The sequence below is a fragment of the Oncorhynchus mykiss genome, chromosome 25 (assembly GCF_013265735.2).
Source record: "Oncorhynchus mykiss isolate Arlee chromosome 25, USDA_OmykA_1.1, whole genome shotgun sequence".
In the NCBI taxonomy this organism is placed as follows: Eukaryota; Metazoa; Chordata; class Actinopteri; order Salmoniformes; family Salmonidae; genus Oncorhynchus; species Oncorhynchus mykiss.
In genome coordinates this window covers 5,779,109-5,807,099 of record NC_048589.1, presented here as the reverse complement: position 1 = coordinate 5,807,099, position 27,991 = coordinate 5,779,109, and the positions used below count along the sequence as shown (strand labels likewise).

Below are 27,991 nucleotides of genomic sequence, written 5' to 3'. Positions count from 1 at the left end.
AGAGAAGTCTCGAGCCAGGAACGAGCTACAGCGCAACGCCACCTTCATGGACCTGTACCAGGAGATGGCGGCCATGTTTGTAAAGCCCACCGGTAGGATACCGTTCCTACAGCCCTGTTCCTACAGTTTTTGAAGCCACATGATAACACTTTATTTTACAGCCAGGCTGGTACTTTCCTGGTATTTACATGGTGAATACTAAGAAACTGTGGTAACAATAAGTATTTTTTTGGTACTTACCTCAAAGAACTACCTGGTACCAAATGGTGCATAGTGATGCTTGTGTCGATGAATCTCAAAGAAACCAGAGTGTAATTATTACGCAATTATTAGTCAAGTACCATTGTAACAAGTCATTTCTAAATAACTACCTGTTCAACAGCTGGCTGTAAAAAAAAAAAACAAGCGTTACCAATGCTTCTCCTAATTGTGAATGTTTATTATGAAGGGTGTCGTGGGCCCTGACGGACCTGATTGTCGTGTATTGCGCTTTGCTTCCAGGCCCCGAGGAGCCCTTCATCTACAGCCACCCCAAACTGCAGAAGCTTGAGGAGGTAGTGCTAGGGCACTTTAAAACATGGGCTGAGAGCTCCAGCACTGGTAATTTACTGTCTTGTTAGTAGCGACTAACTGCACCCGACTCTTAGCGATGACTCATCCTTTTAAGATATTTAACTAGAGCCGAGGTAAACCGCAGGCTTGAATGGCATGGTTAAAGTCAGTGTGCTCCAGGTGTTGTTAGTCCGTATTTGCTTTGAGTAGTATCAGATGCACTTAATAAGCAGTTCATCGGTTGTAAGAGCACACACACGCACTGAGGATGGCACTAACCAAATGTATGCAGTGTGTATTTCAGTAGGAAATGTTGCCTAAAAGGAAATTAAGACGTATACTGAATTTCCAACTACATGAAGTGAGCGCTGGTTGCCCCCTTTCCATTGCTTGTAAGTAACCTCTTTTCCCTCTCCTCTTTGATTGGTCCAGGCTCTGGGCCCCAGGAAGTGAGCACACGTGTGATGATCTTTTCGTCGTTCCGGGAGAGTGTGCAGGAGATTGCCGCCATGTTAAATCGCCACCTGCCCCTGGTCAAAGTCATGACGTTTATGGGCCAGGCCTCGGCAGGGAAGGGGGTCAAAGGGTTCACCCAGAAGGAGCAGCTGGAGGTAAAAACACTCTATGTTCTATCCAGAACCTAACGGGGTTATTCGATTGTCTACATGGAAGAACTTTTTCACAGAGCGTCCTACCTGTAACCCAAAAGGGTTCTTCAAAGGGTTTTCCCATGTGTACAGTCGAAGAACTCTTTTGGACCACCACCTTCAGTGCATAGGCCTGCGCGAGTATGTTGCCGTGTTGCTTTGAATCCCAGACCCACGGCTGCTTTGTTACAACCCCTCTCTTCACTTACCTCCTTCTATGCGTCCTATCTCCTCAAGAAGAGGTCTGATATTACCTCGACTAACCCGCGCCGCCACACATTGACTCTGTACCCGTAACCTCTGTATATAGCCTCGTTACTGTTATTGTATTGTTGCTCTTTAATATTTTTTTTTAGCATTTTTTTACATTTTAGTAAATACTTTCTTTAACATTTATTTTTCATAAAACTGCATTGTTGGTTAAAGGCTTGTGAGTAAGCATTTCACTGTAAGGTCTACACCTGTTGTGTTCGGCGCATGTGGCAAATAAAATGCGATTTGATTTTGATAAATACTAAAAAACAGAATGCATGTGCCACTGTCACACCAGGTGACAAGACTGATGACACAAGCTCAAGGTAACGCCAGGATAATGTCATTAAAAAGGGTAGTATTTGATTAACATGGCTTGGTTTACATTGTACTTGTACTGGGATTTGGGCCAAATGAACCAACAAAGGACACACTGGAAAGTGCCTCCCAAATACCTGTATTGAGCAAAGCTAAACGGCACAAACATTCAATGTTATCCAAAAATGTGGTTGCTTAGCAGCTCTGACTGAAGCTAAGGTGTTTTTTTTTGTTGTCCTGGAGACGGCTACAACATTGACCATATTAGGCTTTGTCTTCTCAGGCCCTCAGCCTTCTCTATTCCTGACTGGCAGACAGGGTGTATGCTTAGCTTAGATAGTTAACACATCCTGCTCTGTCTTGTCACTGTGTGTTGGCGAGCTGCCAATATTTTGTTTAATTTATTTATTTAAATGTACTGATATTCACATTGGCAGTCAAATATACTGAAATACATGGATATTACAATACATACACAATAACACATTCAAGTTGAAATCACAAGTAAAATTCATGACAATATGTACGTTAAGGAGACCCAAAGAGTTTTGTTGATTAATTTGCATAGTTAGGGTATGGGAGACTGGTGTGCTGGTAGAAATATATTTTCACACCTGTACCATAGGTATAACATAACGTAGGTAGGCCTGTATACAATGGAGAAGGTAAGGCGATTTACGATAAAGAAAGAAAACAGCCAGTTCAGGTAAAGATTATATATAAATGATATGTTTTATGTTCTTCAAAAACCACCAGCAAATCAATTGAATTGCTAAACTGTTAGCCTCTAGGCTAAATGTAGCACCCACCATTAACTTACAGGAACATAGCCGACAGTAGCGTTTGAAGAACTAGCTGGTCCCCCCCCCCCCCCCCCCCCATTTGTACTTTAGCACAAAATGTTATGCCGCTCATAAGTATCATGCCTCTGCAGGTCGTCGATAAATTGCATTGGTCCCGACTCCTGAATATTTTAAGGCTTCTGTTTTGTACAGAGACACGCAGTTAATGCATAGGCCTGCTCAGCTCCTCTTCAACTCCCTGAGGCACCGAGGACATGATGTCACAGAGTACAGTAGCACTGTGCCTTCAGCTCTGTGCCTTCATGAGAGCTGCTGTACAAGGAAACATTTACCTTAATCCTAAACTGTGCTGGATTCAATTACCAGTATAATGGTTCAGTCATTTATTGATGCAAACAAAGTACAGTATATATTCACAGGTGTGTGTGTGCACGCAAATATGGTAATTCCGCACCATTCAGTGACTCATATTCAGTATTTGTGGCCCTGACCCCATGCTGGAGTCGATTCCACAACCCTCGTGTTGCCATCACCATGCTCTTACCCACTAAATCATTAGAACCACATGACTTGACAGAACAGACATGCATGTTTAAGATTGACTTCACATACAGGCACAGTGAACATTTCTGTAATCCTGATAAAATGTATCGATTTCTGTACCGAAGGTGATGCGGATGTTTCGGGAGGGGGGCTTCAACACCCTGGTGTCCACCTGCGTGGGTGAGGAGGGGCTGGACATCGGCGAGGTGGACCTCATCGTGTGCTTCGACGCCCAGAAGAGTCCCATCCGCCTGGTTCAGCGCATGGGCCGCACCGGACGCAAACGCCAGGGTCGCATAGTGGTCATCTTGGCCGAGGGACGAGAGGAGAGAGTGAGAGACAACTCCTGCCTTTGGAATCTTAGGAATGGTCCCACATCTGTTTGCGCTGTACCTCTACGGTCATTCCTATGATTGTTGTCATGCCAAACGTGTTTATGTTTGGCATGGCAATTAACATAAGGGTTAGCAAGATGGCACTAGGACCAGGTCAATGGAATGTCCTTATTTTTTTCCATCGTATTAATTTATTTAGACAGTTGAATAGAGCGGGCGAGACTGAGGTACAAAGTGTGCTCTAGACCTAGCTGTGTTTCCACTCTTTCAAAATACCAAATTCCACAACCCCCAACCGGGTCCAGTCTTTTGTGTCTGACGGCTTTTGGCTCTGGAGTCTCTGTCTAGTGTTTACAAGTGTCTGGCTCCTTCCCAGGCATCTCACCGTTTTATATTGGTTTCCTTTTGTTGTGCGAAGATAGACCAAACATCCTCAAGTGCACTTTGTGTTACCTGGCACTGCTTTAAGAATCCATGCTTATCCTGTTTCGTCACACATTGATCAACCGCCAAAAACATTTTGCTCTAGAGTTGCGTCTAGAATTAACAGATACAGTGCTATCAGAAAGTATTCATACTCGTTGACTTATTCCCCATTTTGTTGTGTTACAGCCTAAATTCAATATGGATTAAAAAAAAAAAAATATATATATATATATATATATATATCCTCTCGCCCATCTACACACAATACCTCATAATTGTGAAAACAAGTTTTTTAGAAGTTTGTGTTGTATCGGATTTGCCCCAAACATAACAGTTTGTATTTAGGACTAAAAGTTAATTGCTTTGCCACATTTATTGCAGTACTAATTCAGTGCCTTGTTGCAAACAGGATGCATGTTTTGGAATATTTGTTATTCTGTGCAGGCTTCCTTCTTTTCACTCTGTCAATTAGGTTAGTATTGTGGAGTAACTACAATGTTGTTGATCCATCCTTAGTTTTCTCCTTTCACAGCCATGAAACTCTGTTTTAAAGTCACCATTGGCCATATGGTGAAATCCTTTAGTTATGAAGGACACCTGTATCCTTGTAGTGACAGGGTGTACAGGGTCTTACAAAGTGTAATTAACAGCAAACATTCTCAAAGGGATATTCAATGTTTTTTATTTTTATTTTTACCCATCGATCAATAGATACCCGTCTTTGTGAGGCATTGGAAAACCTCCTGGTCTTTGTGAGGCATTGGAAAACCTCCTGGTCTTTGTGGTTGAATCCGTGTTAGAAATTCACCGCTTGACTGAGGGATCTTCTAGATAATTGCATGTGTGAGGTACAGAGATGTGAGGTAGTCAATTAAAAAGTTCATGTTAGACACTTATTGCACACAGAGTGAGTCCATGCAACTTATTATGTGACTTGTTAAGCAAATCACTTTGACACCATCGGGTATTGTGTGTAGGCCAGTGACGACACATTAAAAATTCATACTTTTTAAAATTCAGGCTGTAACACGACAAAATGTGGGAAAAGTGGGAAAACGTTCTGAACGCATTGTAAGCATGAAATAGCTTTAAATCATCTTGACTACGTTTTGAAACACTCTTTGTTTGAGCGCCGACCCCCTAATCTGCAACCACCCGACTCTTTGTCGGACATCTTTTGTTTCCCCCTCAGACCTATAACCAGAGCCAGAGCAACAAGCGCAAGGTGTACAAGTCTATCGTGGGGAACAGCCACAGTTTCCACATGTTCCCCCACAACCCCCGCATGCTGCCCGACGGGGTGCATCCCGCCCTGCACAAGATGCACATCACCTGTGGCCAATTTGACCACCGGGAGAGCAGCGGGCGGCTCGCCGGGGGTTGGAGGGGGCGCAGGTCCCACTCCTTGGAGGGCCAACGTGAGTCCTTTATTCTTCCGCATCTTGGTATGTCTGTGATTGAATCGAACCGACAGCAAAGACTCTCATAGATAATAGTCTTGGTGTTGTTATCACTGTGCTCCAAATATTTGGGCATCTTGTCCAGAGCAGAGCAGTGTTTGCATTTAACTAAATATTTTTCATTTGACATACACTACTGTTCAAAAGTTTGGGGTCACTTAGAAATGTCCTTGCTTTTGAAAGAAAATTAAAAAAAAATTGGTCTATTAAAATAACATAAAAGTGATCAGAAATACAGTGTAGACATTGTTAATGTTGTAAATGACTATTTTAGCTGGAAACGGCTGATTTTAAATGAAAAATGGAAAGGCGTACAGAGGTCCATTATCTGCAACCATCACTCCTGTGTTCCAATGGCACATTGTGTTAGCTAATCCAAGTTTATCATTTTAAAAGGCTAATTGATCATTAGAAAACGCTTTTGCAATTATGTTAGCACAGCTGAAAACGGTTGTGGTGATTTAAAGAAGCCATAAATCTGGCCTTCTTTAGACTAGTTGAGTATCTGGAGCATCGGCATTTGTGGGTTCGATTACAGGCTCAAAATGGCCAGAAAGAACTTTCTTCTGAAACTTGTCAGAAACCAGTCTCAATGTCAACAGTGAAAAGGCGACTCCAGAATGCTGGCCGAGTTCCTCTGTCCAGTGTCTGTGTTCTTTTGCCCATCTTAATCTTTTCTTTTTATTGGCCAGTCTGAGATATGGCTTTTTCTTTGCAACTCTGCCTAGAAGGCCAGCATCTCGGGGGTTGCCTCTTCACTGTTGACGTTGAGACTAGTGTTTTGCGGGTACTACTTAATGAAGATGCCAGTTGAGCATTTGTGAGGCGTCTGTTTCTCAAACTAGACACTTTAATATACTTGTCCTCTTGCTAAGTTGTGCACCAGGGCCTCTCACTCCTCTTTCTATTCTGGTTGGAGCCCATTTGCGCTGTTCTGTGAATGGAGTAGTACACAGCGTTCTCACATGGAATAGCCTTCATGTCTCAGAACAAGAATAGACTGACGAGTTTCAGAAGAAAGTGCTTTGTTTCTGGCCATTTTGAGCCTGTAATCAAGCCCACAAGTGCTGATGCTCCAGATACTCAACTAGTCTAAAGAAGGCCAGATTTATTGCTTCTTTAAATCAGCACAACTGTTTTCAGCTGTGCTAAGATAATTGCAAAAGGGTTTTCTAATGATCAATTAGCCTTTTAAAATGACAAACTTGGATTAGCTAACACAACGTGCCATTGGAACACAGGAGTGATGGTTGCTGATAATGGGCTGCTGTTTCCAGCTGCAATAGTCATTTACAACATAAACAAAATCTACACTGTATTTCTGATTAATTTGATGTTATTTTAATGGACAAAAAATGTTGCTTTTCTTTCAAAAGCAAGGACATTTCTACGTGACCCCAAACTTTTGAACGGTAGTGTATGTATTGGCTCTCCGTGTACCTGTATTGTAAGCTTTTGTAACAGTTGAAAGACAGACAACGGGCCTCTCTCAGCTTTGGAGTATAAAGACGGCTTCCCCCTTGTGTTTTAATGATCCAGTCGGGCACCAGGAGAGTGTGAAGAAGGATGGCTTCCTTAGCCCCTCTGAGCTCACTCACTGGGAGTCTACGATGAAACTGGGGGAGGGGGAGGCTCCACCCATTCTAAGACGGTCCCGCTTCCTCTCAAAACAGGAAGGCTCGCCACCTCGGGTGAGTCATGGGTTAAATTCTTGCACGGATCAAACACATTGGTCAGTCACACACGCACAAACACACACACACACACACACACACACACACACACACACACACACACACACACACTACAAATGTATGCACTCACGTATCTTAGATTAAAAAATATATATTTAACCTTTATGTAACTAGCCAGGTCAGTTAAGAACAAATTCTTATTTACAATGACGGCCTAGGAACAGTGGCCCTGCCTTGTTCAGGGGCAGAACGACAGATTTTTACCTTGTCAGCTCAGGGATTCGATCCACCAACCTTTCGGTTACTGGCCCAACGAGCTAACCACTACCTGCTGCCCCATTATCTCTTTGGATAATATCTGCTAAGTGGTATATTTTATGATTATGTTGTGTATGTGGCTGTAGGTGGAGCTGCTCTCCAGCGGGCCAACCAGGGAGCTGTCTCTGTGGGAATGGAGACACTGGCAGAACCAGCCCTTCCCCACTCACATTGTGGACCACTCCAACCGCTGCCACCACTTCACCAAGGTCATGGAGCTCATTGACGGCCTGCGCCAGGAAGAGGTGAGAGGGAGGGCAACCTCAGAGGGGGTCATCCATCTACCCATCCATATACAGTTGAAGTCGGAAGTTTACATACACCTTAGCCAAATCCATTTAATCTCAGTTTTTCACAATTCCTGACAGTTAAAATTCCCTGTTTTAGGTCAGTTTGGATCACCACTTTATTTTAAGAATGTGAAATGTCAGAATTATAGTGTAGAGAGATTTATTTCAGCTTTTATTTATTTCATCACATTACCAATGGGTCAGAAGTTTACATACGCTCAATTAGTATTTGGTAGCATTGCCTTTAAATTATTTAACTTGGGTCAAACGTTTCAGGTAGCCTTCCACAAGCTTCCCACAATAAGTTGGGTTTATTTTGGCCCATTCCTCCTGACAGAGCTGTTGTAACTGAGTCAGGTTTGTAGGCCTCCTTGCTCGCACATGCTTTTTCAGTTCTGCCTACAAATTTTCTATAGGATTGAGGTCAGGGCTTTGTGATGGCCACTCCAATACCTTGACTTTGTTGTCCTTAAGCCAATTTGACACAACTTTGGAAGTATGCTTGGGGTCATTGTCCATTTGGAAGACCGATTTGCGACCATGCTTTAACTCCCTGACTGATGTCTTGAGATGTTGCTTCAATATATCCACATAAACATCCGGCGCCGACAGAGATGTCCGCCTCGCTTCGCGTTCTTAGGAAACTATGCAGTATTTTTTTATTTTATTATTTCTTACACTGTTACCCCAGGAAATCTTAAGTCTTATTACATACAGCCGGGAGTAACTATTGGATATAAGAGCAACGTCAACTTACCAACATTACGACCAGGAATACTACTTTCCCGAAGCGGATCCTCTGTTTGGTCCACCACCCAGGACAATGGATCGGATCCCAGCAGGCGAACCAAAACAGCGGCACCGCAGAAGGGGCAGACGGAGCGGTCTTCTGGTCAGGCTCCGTAGACGGGCACATCGCCCACCGCTCCCGAATATACTACTCGCCAATGTCCAGTCTCTTGACAACAAGGTAGACGAAATCCGAGCAAGGGTTGCCTTCCAGAGAGACATCAGAGATTGCATCATTCTCTGCTTCACAGAAACATAGCTCACTTGGGATTTGTTATCAGAGTCGGTACAGTCTCCTTCGTTCTTCGCACAGACAGAAACAAACGTTATGATTAACGAGTCGTGGTGTTATCATAACAACGTACTGGAACTGAAGTCCTTTTGTTCACCTGACCTAGAATTCTTTAGAATCAAATGCCGACCGCATTATCTACCAAGATAATTCTCTTCGCTTATAATCACAGTCGTGTATACCCTCCCCAAGCAGATTCCTCGACAGCCCTGAAAGAACTTCATTGGATTCTATGTAAACTGGAAACCACATATCCCGAGGCTGCATTTATTGTAGCTGGGGATTTTAACAAGGCTAATCTGAAAACAAGCCTCCCTAAAGTTTATCAGCATATCAAATACGCGACCCGGGCTGGCAAAATCCTGGATCATTGTTACTCTAACTTCTGCGACACATACAAAGCCCTCCCTTGCCCTCCTTTCGGGCAAATCTGACCATGACTCCATTTTGTTGCTCCCATCCTATTGACAGAAACTAGAACAGGAAACGGCCATGCTCAGGTCTGTTCAACGCTGGTCCGACCAATCTGATTCCACGCTTCAAGATTGCTTCGATCACGAGGACTGGGATATGTTCCGAATAGCGTCGAAGAACAACATTGATCCGGTGAGCGAGTTTATTAGCAAGTGGATCGTTGATGTTGTACCCACGGCGAGTATTAAAACCTTCCCCAACCAGAAACCGTGGATTGATGGCAGCAATCGCGCAAAACTGAAAGCGCGAACCACCGCTTTTAATCAGTGGTCAGTGGCTACACTCATTAAATTTTAGCTTCATGACTTAAGCAGAGTTGCTAAAAGCATGTCTTCGTCCAGTAACGTTAGCCGATCAAAAATGTACGATTTAACCCTCTCATACAAACTTTAAACTGCAGTCAGGGGTGGGAAAAGTACCCAATTGTCATACTTGAGTAAAAGTAAAGATACCTTAATAGAAAAAGACTCAAGTGAAAGTCACTCAGTAAAATAGTGCTTAAGTATATTTAAACCAATTACTTTTACTCAAGTATCAAAAGTCATTGTCACTGCTAAAATATGCTTTTGTTTAAAAAGTATAAGTATGTATAAATTATTTCACATTCTGTATATTAAGCAAACCAGACGGCACAATTTGTATTTATTTATTTATTTACTGATAGCCAGGGGCACACTCCAACACGACCTAATTTACAAATGAAGCATGTGTGTTTAGTGAGTCCGCCAGATCAGAGGCAGTAGGGATGACCAGGGATGTTCTCTTGATAGGTGCGCGAATTGGACCATTTTCCTGTCCTGCTAAGCATTCTAAATTTAACGAGTACTTTGCTGTGTCAGAGGAAATGTATGGAGTAAAAAGTACCTTATTGTCTTTAGGAAAGTAGTGGAGTACAAGTAAAAGTTGTCAAAAATATAAAATAGTAAATTAAAGTACAGAGACCCCCGAAAAATTACTTGAGTAGTACTTTAAGGGATTTTTTTGGTGCCACCTCTGAAATCACCACACAATGTTACAAATGAAAAAACATATCCTATTTGTATGATCTACATTTTACATGCTTTGGTGGGGAGGATAGGTTTCCGCCATTGCGACAATTTCAGAATGTTACAATTTCAGGTAAAAACTCAATAACAAGTCTCAAATATTAGGGAAATGTCTGTCAGCTGTTTCAAAAACATTGGATCGTTCGTATAGCTTTAAAAGACAATCGGCGAGCTCCATTGTACTGGCATTTGCCTTTCATTCAAAGACAGCTGATATTCAGTCCTTTAGAGCCCTAGGTTTGTTTCGGGTGGATCTAGTTTTCACCTTATCCTAATAAGCTATTTTGGAACGTTTCCTTCGCCACAGGTGAACGAGACGTCGTGCCAGTTGGTTCCTCTCGTTTGTTCACCGTGGAGATATTTGGGCCAACAAATAGGCCCCTATGTGTTGTAGGCTTGTTGTAGGCATCACAATCTCAACATCACAAACGGATCAATCTCGACGAGGACATTTTCAGTGCATGTAGAAGCTCTATTTGTGGTCATCCATCTCACCAGAGTGTTATTCGCAAACAACCACAAAATAGGCCTTGCGTATATAGGCCACAGTTAACTGACGTTTCAACAGTTTGAAATGGAAATTATCTGAAAGTAGTGTAGCTTGATTTTTCACCACCGTTTATATTTCCCCCATTAGACCAATCCACGATCATCAAATCACATTTTATTGGTCACATACACATGGTTAGCAGATGTTAATGCGAGTGTAGCGAAATGCTTGTGCTTCTAGTTCCGGCAGTGCAGCAATATCCAACATGTAATCTAACAATTCTACAGCAACTACCTAATACACACATCTAAGTGAAGGAATGGAATAAGAATATATACATATAAATAAATGGATGAGCAATGACAGAGCATCATAGGCAAGATCCAATAGATGGTATAAAATATTGTTTGTTTGTGCAGCCTCTTTGTGTTTAGTGATGGCTGTTTAACAGTCTGATGGCCTTGAGATAGAAGCTGTTTTTCAGTCTCTCGGTCCCAGCTTTGATGCACCTGTACTGACCTCGCCTTCCGGATGGTAGCAGGATGAACAGGCAGTGGCTCGGGTAGCTGTTGTCCTTGGTGATCTTTTTGGCTTTCCTGTTACATCGGGTGGTGTAGGTGTCCTGGAGGGCAGGTAGTTTTCCCACAGTGATGCGTTGTGCAGACCGCACCACCCTCTGGAGAGCCTTGCGGTTGTGGGCGGTGCAGTTGCTGTACCAGGCGGTGATTACAGCCCGACAGGATGCTCTCAATTGTGCATCTGTAAAAGTTTGAGAGTTTTAGGCAACAAGCCAAATTTCTTCAGCCTCCTGAGGTTGAAGAGGCGCTGTTACGCCTTTTTCACCACGCTATCTGTGTGGGTGGAACATTTCAGTTTGTCCGTGATGTGTACGCCGAGGAACTTAAAACTTTCTACCTTCTCCACTGCTGTCCCGTCGATGTGGATAGGGGGGGTTCTCCCTCTGCTGTTTCCTTTATTCCAAACAACTTTCATAGTTTTTCCAACGGGGGCTTCATAGGATGAGCTCGACTTCCCTATTTATTGGTATTCGGTTTAGCTTATTCCAGTCCCGGCTCCCCCTGGCTCTATTCTTTAAGGCTTATTCAGAGGGCCGATGACATTAGCCAAGGCTTAGTTACATGGCCTAAATCGTAAAGGCCTTTGCATTTGTTCTTTCGCCTGCGCTGCTTTCCTCTCCCCTCCTGCCCTCACCTTTTAAAACCAATGACCGTGGCAACGCAACAAAAACAACCCAATTTCAAAGGGAAAGGTGTTTTGTTTATAAAAAAAGCGATCCCTTTTCATTTGAAGACCTCTCTCTGTGCGAGTCCGTGCACACACGCAGCCATGCTGTGTTTTTCATTTTCCTGTCTCCTCCCTTTTTTTCATTTGCCTTTTATGATAGGGAGAGAGGGAGACACAGAGCAGGCAGACAGGCTGTCTCTCCCTCGCTTTTCTCAGAATTATTACGTTTCTCAGAATTTGTAAGCCCAGGAAGCACTAAGTAGGCCAGCCCTGGATGACCTAGATATGCACGAACACGGGCTGAGCTAGGAAGAGCAGAGATTAGAGTGAAAGAGATGGGGAGCCTGACACCCTGTTGCCTCTGTGATGAACATAAGAGGGGCCTGTCCACTCCAAACCAGCAGTGTTTTGTTTGGTGTTCATTGGTAAGGGAAAACAGAGGGGTTTGGCTGTCACTATGGAACGGGATGAACTCGGGATTGGATTTCATTTCAATTTACTAGACTGGGCGGGCGGGCGCCTGGAACTCGCAGCTCAGCAGCACTCATGTAAATTGTGAACTCAAACAATGTGAACCCAATGATCAAATGTTGGCCCAATGTTTTATATTGATGTTCCAGTTTACACTGGCTTGTGGCTAATTTAATAATGACATTCACTCGAGCAAACTGGTCAATTGATTGAGCGACAGACCAAGGACATTGTCTCGTCCATCGAAAAGGGAATTCAGTCCAATGACCCAATTGCTCTCTCACCAGTGTTGAAATGATAATTGCGTTTCAGACGTTTGCAATGTGTTTTATCACGTCATCTGCTTCTGTCTGTCATTTTACATTGGCATTTATATTTGAACAGGTGAGTCATATCTAATCAAGGACTTTGAATTTCAAAGGAAATTAAGGATCAGATTGACTACACGTTTGCACCAGTGCAAAATCTGATGTAACAAGGCAGTACTAACAAGTAAAATAGGAATAAACGTTAAAGTGACATTCAATTCCAAAGTCACATCTTGTGAGATGTTTTCAGACCTCAAAAGTAGTTTGATGTCAAGATGAATCCACGTCTCAGACCATCTGTTTTGTAGATCCAGCAAAACTCCACAAGCTCTAAAATGAATGGAAAAGATAGGCACCATGCAATTTCCGGATTTGCGGGGCTCATCTAATCCATGCATTTGGGGTGAAGGCATGTAAGCTGGATCCACACAACCAATGGTGTGCGATGTGGACTCATATTTACATTGGACTACTTTGGAGGTCTGACCAATTTAGATTCTGGTATATAATTACCCTTTAAAGCAATTGTAAACAAACAGTTCAATGGTTTAGCTTAGTTTCTTTCCTGTTTTATCCCCTTCTGTAAATATGCAGTACAATAAGCTTAGGGTGTTATTAAATCAGTCAAATACAATGCCTGATTGTGCTGCATGAACGTTTTGAAGTGTGAAACAAACATTTGAGGGTGGGTAAATTTCTCCAGCCCCATCACTCAGTTGTTTACCAAAACAATGGTGGAACTGGTAGGGTTTCTGCTTTGTTTGAACTTCAGATTGCCCGTTTATCTATAGCTGCGTACTTCAATTGAAACAGACGTGAGCAAAGTGATCAGGCTGGTTTACAAGGCTAATGTATCACGGCCTCAATCTAACAAACACTAAAATGTCTCGTACGTTGTGTTCTCTAACCCCAGCCGCGTTCTGCCTCCCTTAGCGTAGTTCACAACTGTCAACATAATTAAATGTGTTTGCCAAGAGGCGTGATCTACGTATAACTCATAACTAGGCCACTTCCCCTTTTGAGCTATATCTATACCCTCAGTGTTTAACTCCCTGAGTGGATGTGCTGGAGAGGTACACTATATATACCAAAGTATGTGGACACCCCTTCAAATTAGTGGATTCAGCTATTTTAGCCACACCTGTTGCTGACAGGTGTATAAAATTGAGCACACAGCAATGCAATCTCCATAGACAAGCATTGGAAGTAGAATGGCCTTACTGAAGCTCTGTGACTTTCAACATGGCACCGTCATCTGTAAGTGCTGTTATTGTGAAGTGGAAATGTCTAGGAGCAACAACGGCTCAGCCGTGAAGTCTGTCCAAATTGTCTCTGGATGCACCGTCAGCACAAGAACTGTTAGTCGGGAGCTTCATAAAATGGGTTTCCATGGCCTTGCAGCTACACACAAGCCTAAGATCACCATGCGCAATGTCAAGCTTTGGCTACAGTGGTGTGAAGCTTGCCATCATTGGACTCTGGAGCAGTGGAAACACGTTCTCTGGAGTGATATATCACGCTTCACCATCTGGCAGTCCGTCGGACGAATCTGGGTTTGGCGGATGCCAGGAGAACGCTACCTGCCCAAATGCATAGTGCCAACTGTAAAGTTTTGTAGAGGAAGAATAATGGTCTGGGGCTGTTTTTCATGATCCGGCTAGGCCCCTTAGTTCCAGTGAAGGGAAATCTTAACGCTACAGTGCTTCCAGTTTTGTGGCAACAGTTTGGGGAAGGCCCTTTCCAGTTTCAGAATGACAATGCCCCCATGCACAAAGCGAGGTCCATACAGAAATGGTTTGTCTAGATTGGTGTGAAAGAACTTGACTGTCCTTCGGGATTAATGGGAACGTCGACTCCGAGCCAGGCCTAATCGCCCAACATCAGTGCCCGACATCACTAGTGCTCTTGTGGCTAAATGGAAGTCCCCGCAGCAATGTTCCAACATCTAGTGGAAAGCCTTCCCAGAAAAGTGGAGGCTGTTATCGCAGCAAGGGGGGGGGGACCAACTCCATATTAATTCCCATGATTTTGGAATGAGATGTTCGACGAGCAGGTGTCCACATACTTTTGGTCATGTGGTGTAAGTCAACAGCAGTGCTGTACTAGTGTGGCATGTTTTAGCTGTAGTGGAAGGGGGCAACACCCCGACTACAGCTGTGTTCAAATCAAATCTAATTTATTTATATAGCCCTTAGTACATCAGCTGATATCTCAAAGTGCTGTACAGAAACCCAGCCTAAAACCCCAAACAGCAAGCAATGCAGGTGTAGAAGCACGGTGGCTAGGAAAAACTCCCTAGAAAGGCCGGGGGGGCAACCCAGACAGGATGACCACATCAGTGAATCAACCCACTCAGGGACGGCATGAGAGAGCCCCAGTAAGCCAGTGACTCAGCCCCTGTAATAGGGTTAGAGGCAGAGAATCCCAGTGGAAAGAGGGGAACCGGCCTGGCAGAGACAGCACGGGCGGTTTGTTGCTCCAGAGCCTTTCCGTTCACCTTCCCACTCCTGGGCCAGACTACACTCAATCATATGACCCACTGAAGAGATGAGTCTTCAGTAAAGACTTAAAGGTTGAGACCGAGTTTGCGTCTCTGACATGGGTAGGCAGACCGTTCCATAAAAATGGAGCTCTATAGGAGAAAGCCCTTCCTCCAGCTGTTTGCTTAGAAATTCTAGGGACAATTAGGAGGCCTGCGTCTTGTGACCGTACCGTACGTGTAGGTATGTACGGCAGGACCAAATCAGAGAGATAGGTAGGAGCAAGCCCATGTAATGCTTTGTAGGTTAGCAGGAAAACCTTGAAATCAGCCCTTGCTTTGACAGGAAGCCAGTGTAGAGAGGCTAGCACTGGAGTAATATGATTAAAAAAAATGGTTCTAGTCAGGATTCTAGCAGCCGTATTTAGCAATAACTGAAGTTTATTTAGTGCTTTATCCGGGTAGCCGGAAAGTAGAGCATTGCAGTAGTTAACCTAGAAGTGACAAAAGCATGGATTAATTTTTCTGCATCATTTTTGGACAGAAAGTTTCTGATTTTTGCAATGTTACGTAGATGGAAAAAAGCTGTCCTTGAAATGGTCTTGATATGTTCTTCAAAAGAGAGATCAGGGTCCAGAGTAACGCAGAGGTCCTTCACAGTTTTATTTGAGACGACTGTACAACCATTAAGATTAATTGTCAGATTCAACAGAAGATCTCTTTGTTTCTTGGGACCTAGAACAAGCATCTCTGTTTTGTCGAGTTTAAAAGTAGAAAGTTTGCAGCCATCCACTTCCTTATGTCTGAAACACATGCTTCTAGCAAGGGCAATTTTGGGGCTTCACCATGTTTCATTGAAATGTACAGCTGTGTGTCATCCGCATAGCAGTGAAAGTTAACATGATGTTATCGAATAACATCCCCAAGAGGTAAAATATATAGTGAAAACAATAGTGGTCCTAAAACGGAACCTTGAGGAACACCGAAATGTACAGTTGATTTGTCAGAGGACAAACCATTCACAGAGACAAACTGATATCTTTCCGACAGATAAGATCTAAACCAGGCCAGAACTTGTCCGTGTAGACCAATTTGGCTTTCCAATCTCTCCAAAAGAATGTGGTGATCGATGGTATCAAAAGCATCACTAAGGTCTAGGAGCACGAGGACAGATGCAGAGCCTCGGTCCGATGCCATTAAAATGTCATTTACCACCTTCACAAGTGCTGTCTCAGTGCTATGATGGGGTCTAAAACCAGACTGAAGCATTTCGTATACATTGTTTGTCTTCAGGAAGGCAGTGAGTTGCTGCGCAACAGCCTTTTCAAAACAAATTGAGAGGAATGGAAGATTCGATATAGGCCGATAGTTTTAAAAATTTTCTGGGTCAAGCTTTGGCTTTTTCAAGAGAGGTTTTATTACTGCCACTTTTAGTGAGTTTGGTACACATCCGGTGGATAGAGAGCCGTTTATTATGTTCAACATAGGAGGGCCAAGCACAGGAAGCAGCTCTTTCAGTAGTTTAGTTGGAATAGGGTCCAGTATGCAGCTTGAGGCCATTATTATTTTCATCATTGTGTCAAGAGATATAGTACTAAAACACTTGAGCGTCTCTCTTGATCCTAGGTCCTGGCAGAGTTGTGCAGACTCAGGACAACTGAGCTTTGAAGGAATACGCAGATTTAAAGAGGAGTCCGTAATTTGCTTTCTAATGATCATAATCTTTTCCTCAAAGAAGTTCATGAATTTATCACTGCTAAAGTGAAAGTCATCCTCTCTTGGGGAATGCTGCTTTTTAGTTAACTTTGCGACAGTTTCAAAAAGGAATTTTCGGATTGTTCTTATTTTCCTCAATTAAGTTAGAAAAATAGGATGATCGAGCAGCAGTAAGGGCTCTTCGGTACTGCACAGTACTGTCTTTCCAAGCTAGTCGGAAGACTTCCAGTTTGGTGTGGCGCCATTTCCATTCCAATTTTCTGGAAGCTTGCTTCAGAGCTCGGGTATTTTCTGTGTACCAGGGAGCTAGTTTCTTATGAGAAATGTTTTTAGTTTTTAGGGGAGCAACTGCATCTAGGGTATTGCGCAAGGTTAAATTGAGTTCCTCAGTTAAGTGGTTAACTGATTTTTGTCCTCTGGCGTCCTTGGGTAGACAGAGGGAATCTGGAAGGACATCAAGGAATCTTTGTGTTGTCTGTGAATTTATAGCACGACTTTTGATGTTCCTTGGTTGGGGTCTGAGCAGATTATTTGTTGCAATTGCAAACGTAATAAAATGGTGGTCCGATAGTCCAGGATTATGAGGAAAAACATTAAGATCCACAACATTTATTCCCTGGGACAAAACTAGGTCCAGCGTATGACTGTGACAGTGAGTGGGTCCAGAGACATGTTGGACAAAACCCACTGAGTGTTCTGCTGTTCTCTACCAGTCATCAGGTAGAATGCTCTGGAATGCTCAGTGATCCATTTGTAAGGCACCACAGTTGGATACTGTCCTAGCTGTTGTATTCATCCTTCATCACCTGGATGTTGATAGGTTGATAATATGACCAGTGTTAACTGGCTACCCATTTATTCTCCATCATCATAGAATAGAATAAACATTTCTTGTCCATCCAAGGATGGTCATGTTTCCTTTGCCATCATACAAGAGTCACAAATGTATCATACAAATTAAAACCAGTTGACCTGACACACCTTACTATACATGTAGAGGGATATACACTCACGTTCTTGGGCTTAAGTCCTTTCATAAGACCACTGAGGACCCTGACCTATCCTCCTCCCGCTCCTAATGTCGCTGGAGGGAATAGCAGCACTTTTACTGTCTCCTGACCAATTGTGCTATTTTGCTAATTGTGCTGATTGTAACTTTTTTTGTACATAATGTTTCCTTCCATCGTTTTCTATGACCAAAAAGAGCTTCTGAACACCAGAACAGCGATCACTAACCTCGATTTGGATGAGGATTTCTACTTCAAAGAGTCTGCGGCGAATGACATACTGCTCATCCCGGACCAGGCCTAAATCCCAGAGTCTCTGAAAAAGAAGAGGCAGGGTTATAGAGGATGGCGTGCTGGATACCTGACGAGATTTTGCCCCCGGTGATGCTACCCTCTGGAGAGCCTTACGGTTGTGGGCGGAGCAGTTGCCGAACCAGGCGGTGATACAGTCCGACAGGATGCTCTCGATTTGTGCATCTGTAAAAGTTTGAGTGTTGTTGGTTATTGCCCTGGCCATATCTGCAGTCCTCATGCCTCCTTGCAGCATGCCTAAGGCATGTTCACACAGATGAGCAAGGACCCTGGGCATCTTTCTTTTGGTGTTTTTCAGAGTCAGAAGAAAGGCCTCTTTAGTGTCCTAAGTTTTAACTGTGACCTTAATTGCCTACCGTCTGTAAGCTGTTAGTGTCTTAACGACCGTTCCACAGGTGCATGTTCATAATTTTTTTAAAGAGTTTAGATATTTTTGGTCACTGGCCTACACACAATATCCCTTAATGTCCAAGTGGAATTATGTTATTTGTCACATTTACAAATGGATTGAAATTGAAAAGCTGAAATGTCTTCAGTCAATAAGTATTCAACCCCTTTTATTATGCCAAGCCAAAATACATTCAAGAGTAAAAATGTGGTTAACAAGTCACATAATAAGTTGCATGGACTGTAATAGTGTTTAACATGATTTTTTAATGACTACCTCATCTCTATACCCCACACATACAATTATCAGTAAGGGCCCTCAGTCGAGCAGTGAATTTCAAACACGGATCCAAACACTAAGACAAGGGAGGTTTTCCAATGTCTCGCAAAGAACAGCATCTAGATGGGTAAAAATAACCATTTGAGCATGGTGGTTACAAATTACACTTTGGATGGTGTATCAATACATCCAGTCACTGTAAAGATACAGGCGTCCTTCCTAACTCAGTTGCCGGAGAGGAAGGAAACCGCTCAGGGATTTCACCATGAGGCCAATGGTGACTTAAAAAACTGTTAGTGTAATTGCTGTGATGGGAGAAAACTGAGGATGGATCAACAACATTTCAGTTAATTCCACCATACTAACCTAATTGATAGAGTGAAAAAAAACATGTATCCTGTTTGCAACAAGGCACTAAAGCAATACTGCAAAAGATCCTGAATACAAAGTGTATTGGATTTGCATTAAACATAACACATTACAGCTTAGTGCTGGCTACATCATGTTAGGGGTATGCTTGTGATTGTTAAGAGTTGTTATTTGTTAAGAATTGTTGAGTTTTTCATGATAATAAAATTAATGGAATGGAGCTAAACAAAGGCAAAATCCTAGAGGAAAACCTGGTTCAGTCTACTTTCCACCAGACACTGGGAGATCAATTGACCTTTGAGTATGACAATAACCTTAAATACAAGGCCAAATATACACTGGAGTTGCTTACCAAGAACATAGTGAATTTTCCGGAGTGGCCGAGTTACAGTTTTGACATACACTTTCAGATTTATGGCAAGACCTGAAAATGGTTGTCAACCAATTTGACAGAGCTTGAAGAATTCTGAAAATAATGGGACATTCTGCACAATCCAGGTGTGCAAAGCTCTTAGACTTAACCAGAAACACTCACAGCTGTAACCGCTGCCAAAGGTGCTTTTACATAGTATTGAATCAGGGGTGTGAATACTATTTCTGTGTTTTTTAATTTTCAATACATTTGCTAAACCTTGTGAGTAGATGAGTGATTTAATCAATTTTGAATTCAGGCTGCCACAACAATGTGGAATAAGTCCAGGGGTATTAATGCTTTCGGAAGGCACTGTACACAACATAAAACATCAGGGCTTGTTTAAGCATTAAACCTAATGCTACTTCTCATATCCGCTGAATGAAGACGTAGCCTACGGAATACTGATAACATGTTTTCACTTTGATTTGAATTCCGGCTGTAACACAACATGTGGAATAAGTCTAGGGGTATGATTACTTTCTAAAGGCACTGTGTCAAATGTCTTGTTGTTTATATAACCAGTCAACTCTGTGTGTCGTACCAGGGAAGTATTAAATCTGTAACTTGCGTTATGAAACAATAGCTTGTGCAACATCTGAAGAAATTTGCCAGACTTCAACCAAACTTTTTGTTGTTTTTTTTTAAATAAGAAAAAAGTTTTGTAGTTAAATTCATTGTCTTGTTTGTTTTATCTGACAGGGTGAAAGCATATATGAGTTGGAGCTGCTGCCCCACCTCCACAAAGCAGATGTCATAGGCCTCACGGAGGAAGCACAGCAGGAAAAGTCCACCAAAGGAAAGAAGCAGAAAGAGGGAGAAATGACTAAATCCAGAACCAAAATGGCCAACCTGAGCCACAAGCAGAAGACTTCCTGCCTTTCCTCAGCTGACCTAGACCGTGTAGAACTCAAAAAGGAAGTGCAGAGGGAAAGCATTTCTAAAGCAGAGACAACCTTAGTCTCTCCATGGACCCTGATAAAGAACCGAGTCCCTTCAGAATGTCACAAGGAGGTGACTCATGACCTCCGAGATCACCCAGGCCTCTGGCCACTCTCCTCCACGGGTGACCAGCGTATCATGGACATGGATTTTGACTGTATCATACTCGACAACGAGAGTGAAAATTCAGAGGTCAATTCTCCAAGGGATTTGGAGAGCGAATCAGTGAACTGCATTGCTGCTGTAGAACAGATTGACCTCAATCAGTTGACCTCAATTGCAGACCGTGAACCCAAGTCAGATGAAGATTCTGAACTGGAGGCTTTGTTTTACTTGCCCAAATGGGATGCTGCTGTCCCCAAGTTGCAGCCCCTGAGACAGAAGTTAGAGAGCTTGAGGGTCATTCTAGTCAACGTGACAGAGCTTCTGTCTAGGTCTCCTCCAGCTTTGCACTTTGACCTGGACAGCCCTCAGTTTGACCCTGGGCCCACCCCTTTCACCACCAAGGACTGTTCACATACACTTCCGGTTGAACCTCTGGATGAACTCCTGGATGTGGGTCAGACATTCCACGTGAATTTCTCCCTGGAAGTGGATGAGGACTTTGATGATCCTGCTTCTCAATCTCCCAATGTTGATTTAGACGTTGGTTCTCTAGACTGTGAAAGCCATTGCGAACCACCTCATCAGCAGCACTCCCCTTCATCACCCATTACTGTGCCAGCAGAAAGCATGGGTAGGGAAAGTGCCCTTGGCAGCCCTAGCTGGGATGAGGTCTTTGAGGATGACAGCAATGACATAAAGGAAGATGATATGGATGATAAAGCGGACTTCAAGCCACCATGTCATCCCACCCAGCTTAAAGCCAGGCACTCTAAAACCAACCTGGACGAGAGCATGGACCTGTTTGGAGATGACGGCACCTTCCTCCAGATGACCATTCCGGACATCCCTACGCCAGAGAACGTCAGTATCCGAATACCTAGCCCCCTGAAGGCTCCGGAGAGGGAATGGTTAATAGGGTCAAGTAAAAGTGTGACAGAAACAAAGATGGTGTATCAGGTCAAACCTAGTTGTAGCCATGCTTCTCCTGTAGCGCAGCAGGAACCTGCTCAGGACTTTGAGAACTTTGTCTGCTCTCAGGATTTGTTCTCTGTCAACTTTGACTTGGGCTGGGAGGAGGATGAAGGGGACACAGAGGCTGCTCCTAGTCAGTTCCCCTCAAAAACTTCACCCCATGGGTCCAAAAAACAGGAAGCACCCCTTTCCTCCACAGTGAATGAGCCAAAAATCTCTGGCTCATCCACTCCCCCCTTTAGTTTCCACAGGAAGAGCGTGTCCACACCCCTGACAGCCTGTCTGGGAAGGAAGAGGGCAGACACCTCTGCTCTGGCTTCGCCTCAGACCTCTCCTCTGACCTTTAAGAGCGGAGCTCTGTTCTCACCAATCCCCACATTAGGACCGAGGCGAGTTCTCCTGCCTGGTCCTTCCACCACCCCATCCACTTCGTTCTCATTCTTAAAGAGGAAATACCAGGGGACCTTACAGAATGCCCAGACTCCCAAAGTTCAGGCGGGGGACCCAGGAAATGGTTCAATAGAGATGGGACACAGTTTGTCTCACAAATCCATCTTGGACCCCCCTCATCCAGGTTAGTTCACTCCCAACTATTACAGGTGCTTGATTTCATTGTGTCCCCTAGTTTCCCATTCACAAACAACTAAGCCACCTTGTTAATATGTATACCTGGTTGAGAAATTAGCAGGTGTTCTGACAATCTGACCAACACATCTCATCAAGGTAGTGCATCATGAGCGATAGGTCAGATTGGTACTCCTTTGCATTGACCGTTTGTGCTTGTGAGTGGGTAAGCTCTTCGGGCATGTGCATTATGATTTGTTGTCCCCCGCCGCAGGCCTGTGCACCAGTGACAGTGAGGAGGAGGTTATCACCCGTAAGCGGGTTCATCATCATGTCAAGGCGAACCCCTTGTCTTCTCCCGTGGTAAGTCCCAATTAGCTACTTTCCCCCTTGTGTATCAAGGACTATATAGTAAGCCTTCAGTAATGCATCTTCATTCTGTCAAACACAACCACCAAATGTAGGTATGGTGAACACTTGCACTAGGTCTCTAATTCTAGTCATGTCGTGGTGTTAATGTTTCTTTTTATAACTTACGTATACTGAACAACAATATAAACGTAACATGTAAAGTGTTGGTCTCAGAAGTTTCCTATATGCACAAAGAGCTTATTTATCTCAAATGTGAGCATTTCTCCTGTGCCAAGATAATTAATACACCTGACAGGTGTGGCACATTAAGAAGCGGGTTAAACAGCACGACCAGTACACAGGTGCACCTTGTGCTGGGGACAATAAAAGGCCACTCTAAAATTTGCAGTTTTGTCACATAACACAATGCCACAGATGTCTCAAGTTTTGAGGGAGCGTGCAATTGGCATGCTTACTGTTTTAGAGAATTTGGCAGAACGTTCAACCAGCATCACCAAACGTAGACCACGTGTAACCACACCAGCCCAGGACCCCCTCATCCGGCTTCTTCACATGCGGGATTGCCTGAGACCAGCCACCCGGACAGCTCCCAGGGAAGCTCATCTGCGCGCTCGTCATCCTCACCAAGGTCTTGACCTGATTGCAGTTCAGCGTCGTAACCGACTTCAGTGGGCTGTAGTCAATGTTGTGAATAGAGTTCCCCATGGTGGTGGTGGGGTTATGGTATGGGCAGGCATAAGTAACTGACAACGAACAGTGATACTGTGAGGAGATCCTTAGGCCCATTGTTGTGCCAGTCATCCACTGCCATCACCACGTTTCAGCATGATATTGCACGGCCCCATATCACAAGGATCTGTACACAATTCCTGGAAGCTGAAAATATCCCAGTTTTTCCATGGCCTGCATACTCACCAGACACGTCACCCATTGAGCACGTTTGAGATGCTCTGGATCGACATGTACAACGGTGTGTTCCAGTTCCCGCCAATATCCAGCAACTTCGCACAGCCATTGAAGAGGAGTGGGACAACATTCCACAGGCCACAATCAACAGCCTGATCAACTCTATGCAAAGGAAATGTGTCACGCTGCATGAGGCAAATGGTCACACCAGATACTGACTGGTTTTCTGATTCACACCCCTACCTTTTTTACCTATGGTATCTGACCAACAGATGCATATCTATATTTCATAGATTAGGGCCTAATGAATTCATTTCTATTGACTGATTTCCTTATATGGAACTGTAACTCAGTAAAAATCATTGAAATGGTTGCATGTTGCGTTTATATTTTTGTTCAGTAGTAGTGCATTGAGTTGCACTACCATCAAAACTGTACAATCATCCATTTCTATTATGTAACCTACCATGTCAAATTTCCGTCCTCTTATCTTTTCCACACTTTGTTTGCCATGGCTGTAGAGCATATGTGCCCAATTTTAAGAAGTGCTCAATATAATAGTAATGATACCATACTTCGTCGGAATATTGCGAGGTCTGATGTATCTCACTTCTATATAAGCCTTTAAGCATAGTCTGTTGTCGGCATGGCAACAGGCTCGCAGACTGCTTTTGCGAAGATCTATTTTGTTTCAATTTCTCTATTCAGACTGGCCTCTTTTTGGAAAGCATCTGTTTTCTCTGAGACAACTCCGGTTTTGACAATACCAGACTATTCACCACAGAGTTGCATACATGGCCTTGCCAGAGATAAAGAAAGCCTGCAGAAAGCATGAGTGGGTCAGAATAGTCACGTGGGCTTCTAAACTAAAGATTTACACTTTGCGCCTTATGTAGAATATCAATGATACAAATGCAGAAGTGTCTGGGGAAAGGAAGTTATTTGTTTGAGAGAGAATTCTTTGTGGGACCCAAGTTTTAAAAAAAATATATTCAAATGATTCTGATGATTGATGATTCTGTTCATCCATTGTTTGTTATATTTCCTCTCCCAGTCAATGCTTCTCAGTGATGTGGATTCTCCTTTACAAGTGACCAGGAAGTCAAAGCATGCGGTGGCACGCATTGTAAGATAATTACTATAACCACTATCACTAAAGTATCGTTATCAAACTCGTCGCTTCTAGCCGCTTGTGTGTCTGGTTCTCTTTCTCTCAATTATATTTTACTTAATTCAGTACAAGCTAGCATCAAGTAAATACTTGTGGATTACAATTAAACACTTTTTTTCTGACCGTCATAATGAAGTTAATATGGCTTTGACCATGTCCTTTAAAACCTATTTTCCAGTCAGATGAGAGCGAGGGGGAGGGGGAGGCGATGTCTGACGATGACTTCCAGAATACCTCTGTTCGACAGCCAAGAGCGCCCCCCCGTGTGGCTGTGAAACCATCCGCGTCGCATGGGAAAGCTAAGGTCAGTCAGTGGTCAAATACATCTCACGTGAGACGTGCTGGTCAGTAGCCCAGGGTCATTTTAAGTGTGTTGTTGTTCAGCTACCTTCTCTGTTTGTTGACGAATTGCTCCAACCTCTGTGTCTTTTGGAGGGTACAGTAATACAGTAATCTACTTCTTTGAATCAACATTTCCTTCCCAGCAGGCCGTGCAGCACCACCACCGAGGAGCCCGTCACTTTCTGGACGAGGAGGCGGCGCTGTCCGAGGGGGGGGAGGTGTCATCTGACGAAGAGGACGGTGAAGAGCAGAACCGCTCACTGGAGGGCTTCGTTGTGAGCAACACCCAGTGCTCCCAGGGAATCAACGGTGAGGGGTCAAATATAATAACAACAATAATAACAACAACAACATGGGTTTTATACAGCGCTTTAGTCACCTATTATACAGTTCACTCACTGGGCATGAAATAGAATAAAGCGTTTCTAAAATGGGGAGATACCTAAGAATTGCTCACTTTCATTTTCTGTTGCACTATGTATTGTTTTGTTTCGGTGTGCCCTAACATGAACACTCTCTCACTCACTCACTCACTCACTCACTCACTCACTCACTCACTCACTCACTCACTCACTCACTCACTCACTCACTCACTCACTCACTCACTCTCTCACTCTCTCACTCACAGATTCTGAGATGCAGGGGGTTTACCTAAAGTCAGTGAGAAGCCCTGCTGTGGCTGGCAAGTTCAAAATGATCTACAAGCTACACCCCAACATGGACATCTTCTCTCAGGTAGGATTATCAGGATTTCTTTGGTGTCTATTAATCTTAGGGCTGGTTTCCCAGACAGAGGTTAGTCCATTGAACATGATTTTTAGTGTAGGAATTGGCTGTGTTTGGGAAACTGTCCCTTAGAGTTTTATTCTATGATTTTTAATCAACTGTACCCTTTTCACTCACTAAACAAAACCGTAACTAGACCCTAAACCTCAACTAAACCTTGTAATAAATGATGTGGAAATTGAGCAAGTTGAGATGACTAAACTGCTTGGAGTAAAAAAAAAATGCAATTGGCTCAGAACAGGGCAGGACAGCTGGCCCTTGGATGTACACAGAGAGGTAATATTAATAATATGCATGTCAATCTCTCCTGGCTGAAAGTGGAGGAGAGATTGACTTCATCACTACTTTTATTTATGAGAGGTATTGACATGTTGAATGCACCGAGCTGTCGGTCTAAACTACTGGCACACAGCTCAGACACCCATGCATACCCCACAAGACATGCCACAAGAGGTCTCTTCACAGTCCCCAAGTCCTGAACAGACTATGGGGAGGCACACAGTACTACATAGAGCCATGACTACATGGAAGTCTTTTCCACAGCAAGCAGTAGAATTTGATTTAAAAAACAGATTAAAAAAACACCTTATGGAACAGCGTGAAGCAACACAAACATTGGCACAGACACACACACACACACACATGGATTTTGTACTGTAGATATGTGGAAATGGTGGAGTAGGGGTCCCTGAGGGCACACAGTGTGTTGTGAAATTTGTGAATGTATTGTAATGTTTTAAAATTGTATAAAGTACCTTAATTTTGCTGGACCCCAGGAAATGTAGCTGCTGCCAATGGGGATCCATAATAAATACAAATGCACTCAAGTTGACTTTTTTTTCTGATGAATGCTTTATGCTGAAATCTATAGGTGTTTATGAAGGATAAATAAAGTCTTTTTTACTTTAAACCCCACTGGACCTCGGATTTTTCAAGCCACTTAACCCTTTTTTGTTGGATTAGAGAATTTAATTTTTTTTTTATCTATGACTTAATTACTTCAAGTTTTTAAAGAAACAATGAATAGAAGTAAAGAAACAAAGTTAGCCGATTCAATCACCTTTATAATGTTTTGCTTAAGCTTCTCTCCAAACTGTCCATAGGTGCCTGAGCTGGACGAGACATACGCGGAGGACAGCTTTGTGGTGAGGGCCAGTGATGAGGAAGAGCTCGGCGAGGAGGATGAGGAGGTCCCATTGGAGCTTATCTACGAGGACTCGTTCGTGGAGGGGAGGAGGCAGTACCCCACCAGACGCAAGGCGCTGATCCGAAACATCAGGGCTCAGGCTGGGAGCGGGCCTGCCACTCTGGACAAGAGGGCTGCTGACCCTCAACCTAATCCTGCTGGGAAAAACAAGCGCTCCCGCATAGTGCATTTGGAGGACTCCAGCTCAGAAGAAGAAGTGGAGAAAAGTAGACATGGTGTGAAAGCTGAAGGTGTTGCTGCCATCTGCAGGCTATCTGAGTTACAGCAACAGAATGACGGGGTGTTTAAAGCTCCACGGCAGCAGGTGCCCCCTGGTGGATCCACCAGAGCCTCCACAGCAAGCTGTGTGGTGGGGCCTAGAGTCCTCAGTGGAGCCTCTATGAACTCTGTGATGGAGCCTAGTGCCCCAAGTGGAACCAGCAGGACCTCCTCAGTGAGCTCCGTGAGGGGACCTAGAGAGGAGCAGCAAGAAGAGAGGTGTCGCCAGAGGCTCCATCAGCAGGCCCTCCTGTCTGAGGAGCTGGACTTTGAGCAGTCGGAGTCTCTGTTGCTCTCAAGTAAACAGCCACAGGTAATGTACTGATATGGTCCACATGATATAGGCCAAATAGGTTGTGTTTACACAGGCAGCTCAATTCTGCTATTTTTTTTCCCACTAATTGGTCTTTTGACCAATCACATCCACTCTTTTACAGAGCTGTCCTGATTGGTTGAAAGACCAATTAGTGAGATAAAATCTGATTGGGCTGCCCGTGTATACACAGCCATATAGGTCACACAGATATGTTAGATGCTAATCTATGTACTATGATGTTAGTAAACTGTAATAGCGTCACATACCAAGGGATATTTAGTTACTGTAAATAACAGATGTTTGAATCCGTACAGAGTACAAACAACAACTGTTCT

At 43.6% G+C, this 27,991-nt stretch overlaps 1 protein-coding gene across 5 annotated transcripts in view; it reads left to right on the top strand.

Moving 5' to 3' along the window:
* fancm (FA complementation group M) overlaps nucleotides 1-27,991 on the top strand; it is a 68,289-nt gene that overhangs the window by 26,887 nt on the left and 13,411 nt on the right. For 2 of the 5 annotated variants that reach the window (XM_021584384.2, XM_021584380.2), the window contains 14 exons: nucleotides 3-92; nucleotides 502-600; nucleotides 985-1,163; nucleotides 3,241-3,447; nucleotides 5,069-5,294; nucleotides 6,876-7,027; nucleotides 7,435-7,593; nucleotides 20,418-22,308; nucleotides 22,573-22,661; nucleotides 24,631-24,702; nucleotides 24,926-25,051; nucleotides 25,233-25,398; nucleotides 25,718-25,824; nucleotides 26,979-27,653. In XM_021584384.2, coding sequence (XP_021440059.2) covers nucleotides 3-92; nucleotides 502-600; nucleotides 985-1,163; nucleotides 3,241-3,447; nucleotides 5,069-5,294; nucleotides 6,876-7,027; nucleotides 7,435-7,593; nucleotides 20,418-22,308; nucleotides 22,573-22,661; nucleotides 24,631-24,702; nucleotides 24,926-25,051; nucleotides 25,233-25,398; nucleotides 25,718-25,824; nucleotides 26,979-27,653 — 4,238 coding nt within the window. The remainder of the gene's footprint in view (nucleotides 1-2; nucleotides 93-501; nucleotides 601-984; nucleotides 1,164-3,240; nucleotides 3,448-5,068; nucleotides 5,295-6,875; nucleotides 7,028-7,434; nucleotides 7,594-20,417; nucleotides 22,309-22,572; nucleotides 22,662-24,630; nucleotides 24,703-24,925; nucleotides 25,052-25,232; nucleotides 25,399-25,717; nucleotides 25,825-26,978; nucleotides 27,654-27,991) is intronic. The other 3 variants (XM_021584381.2, XM_021584383.2, XM_021584382.2) reach the window with 3 other exon arrangements.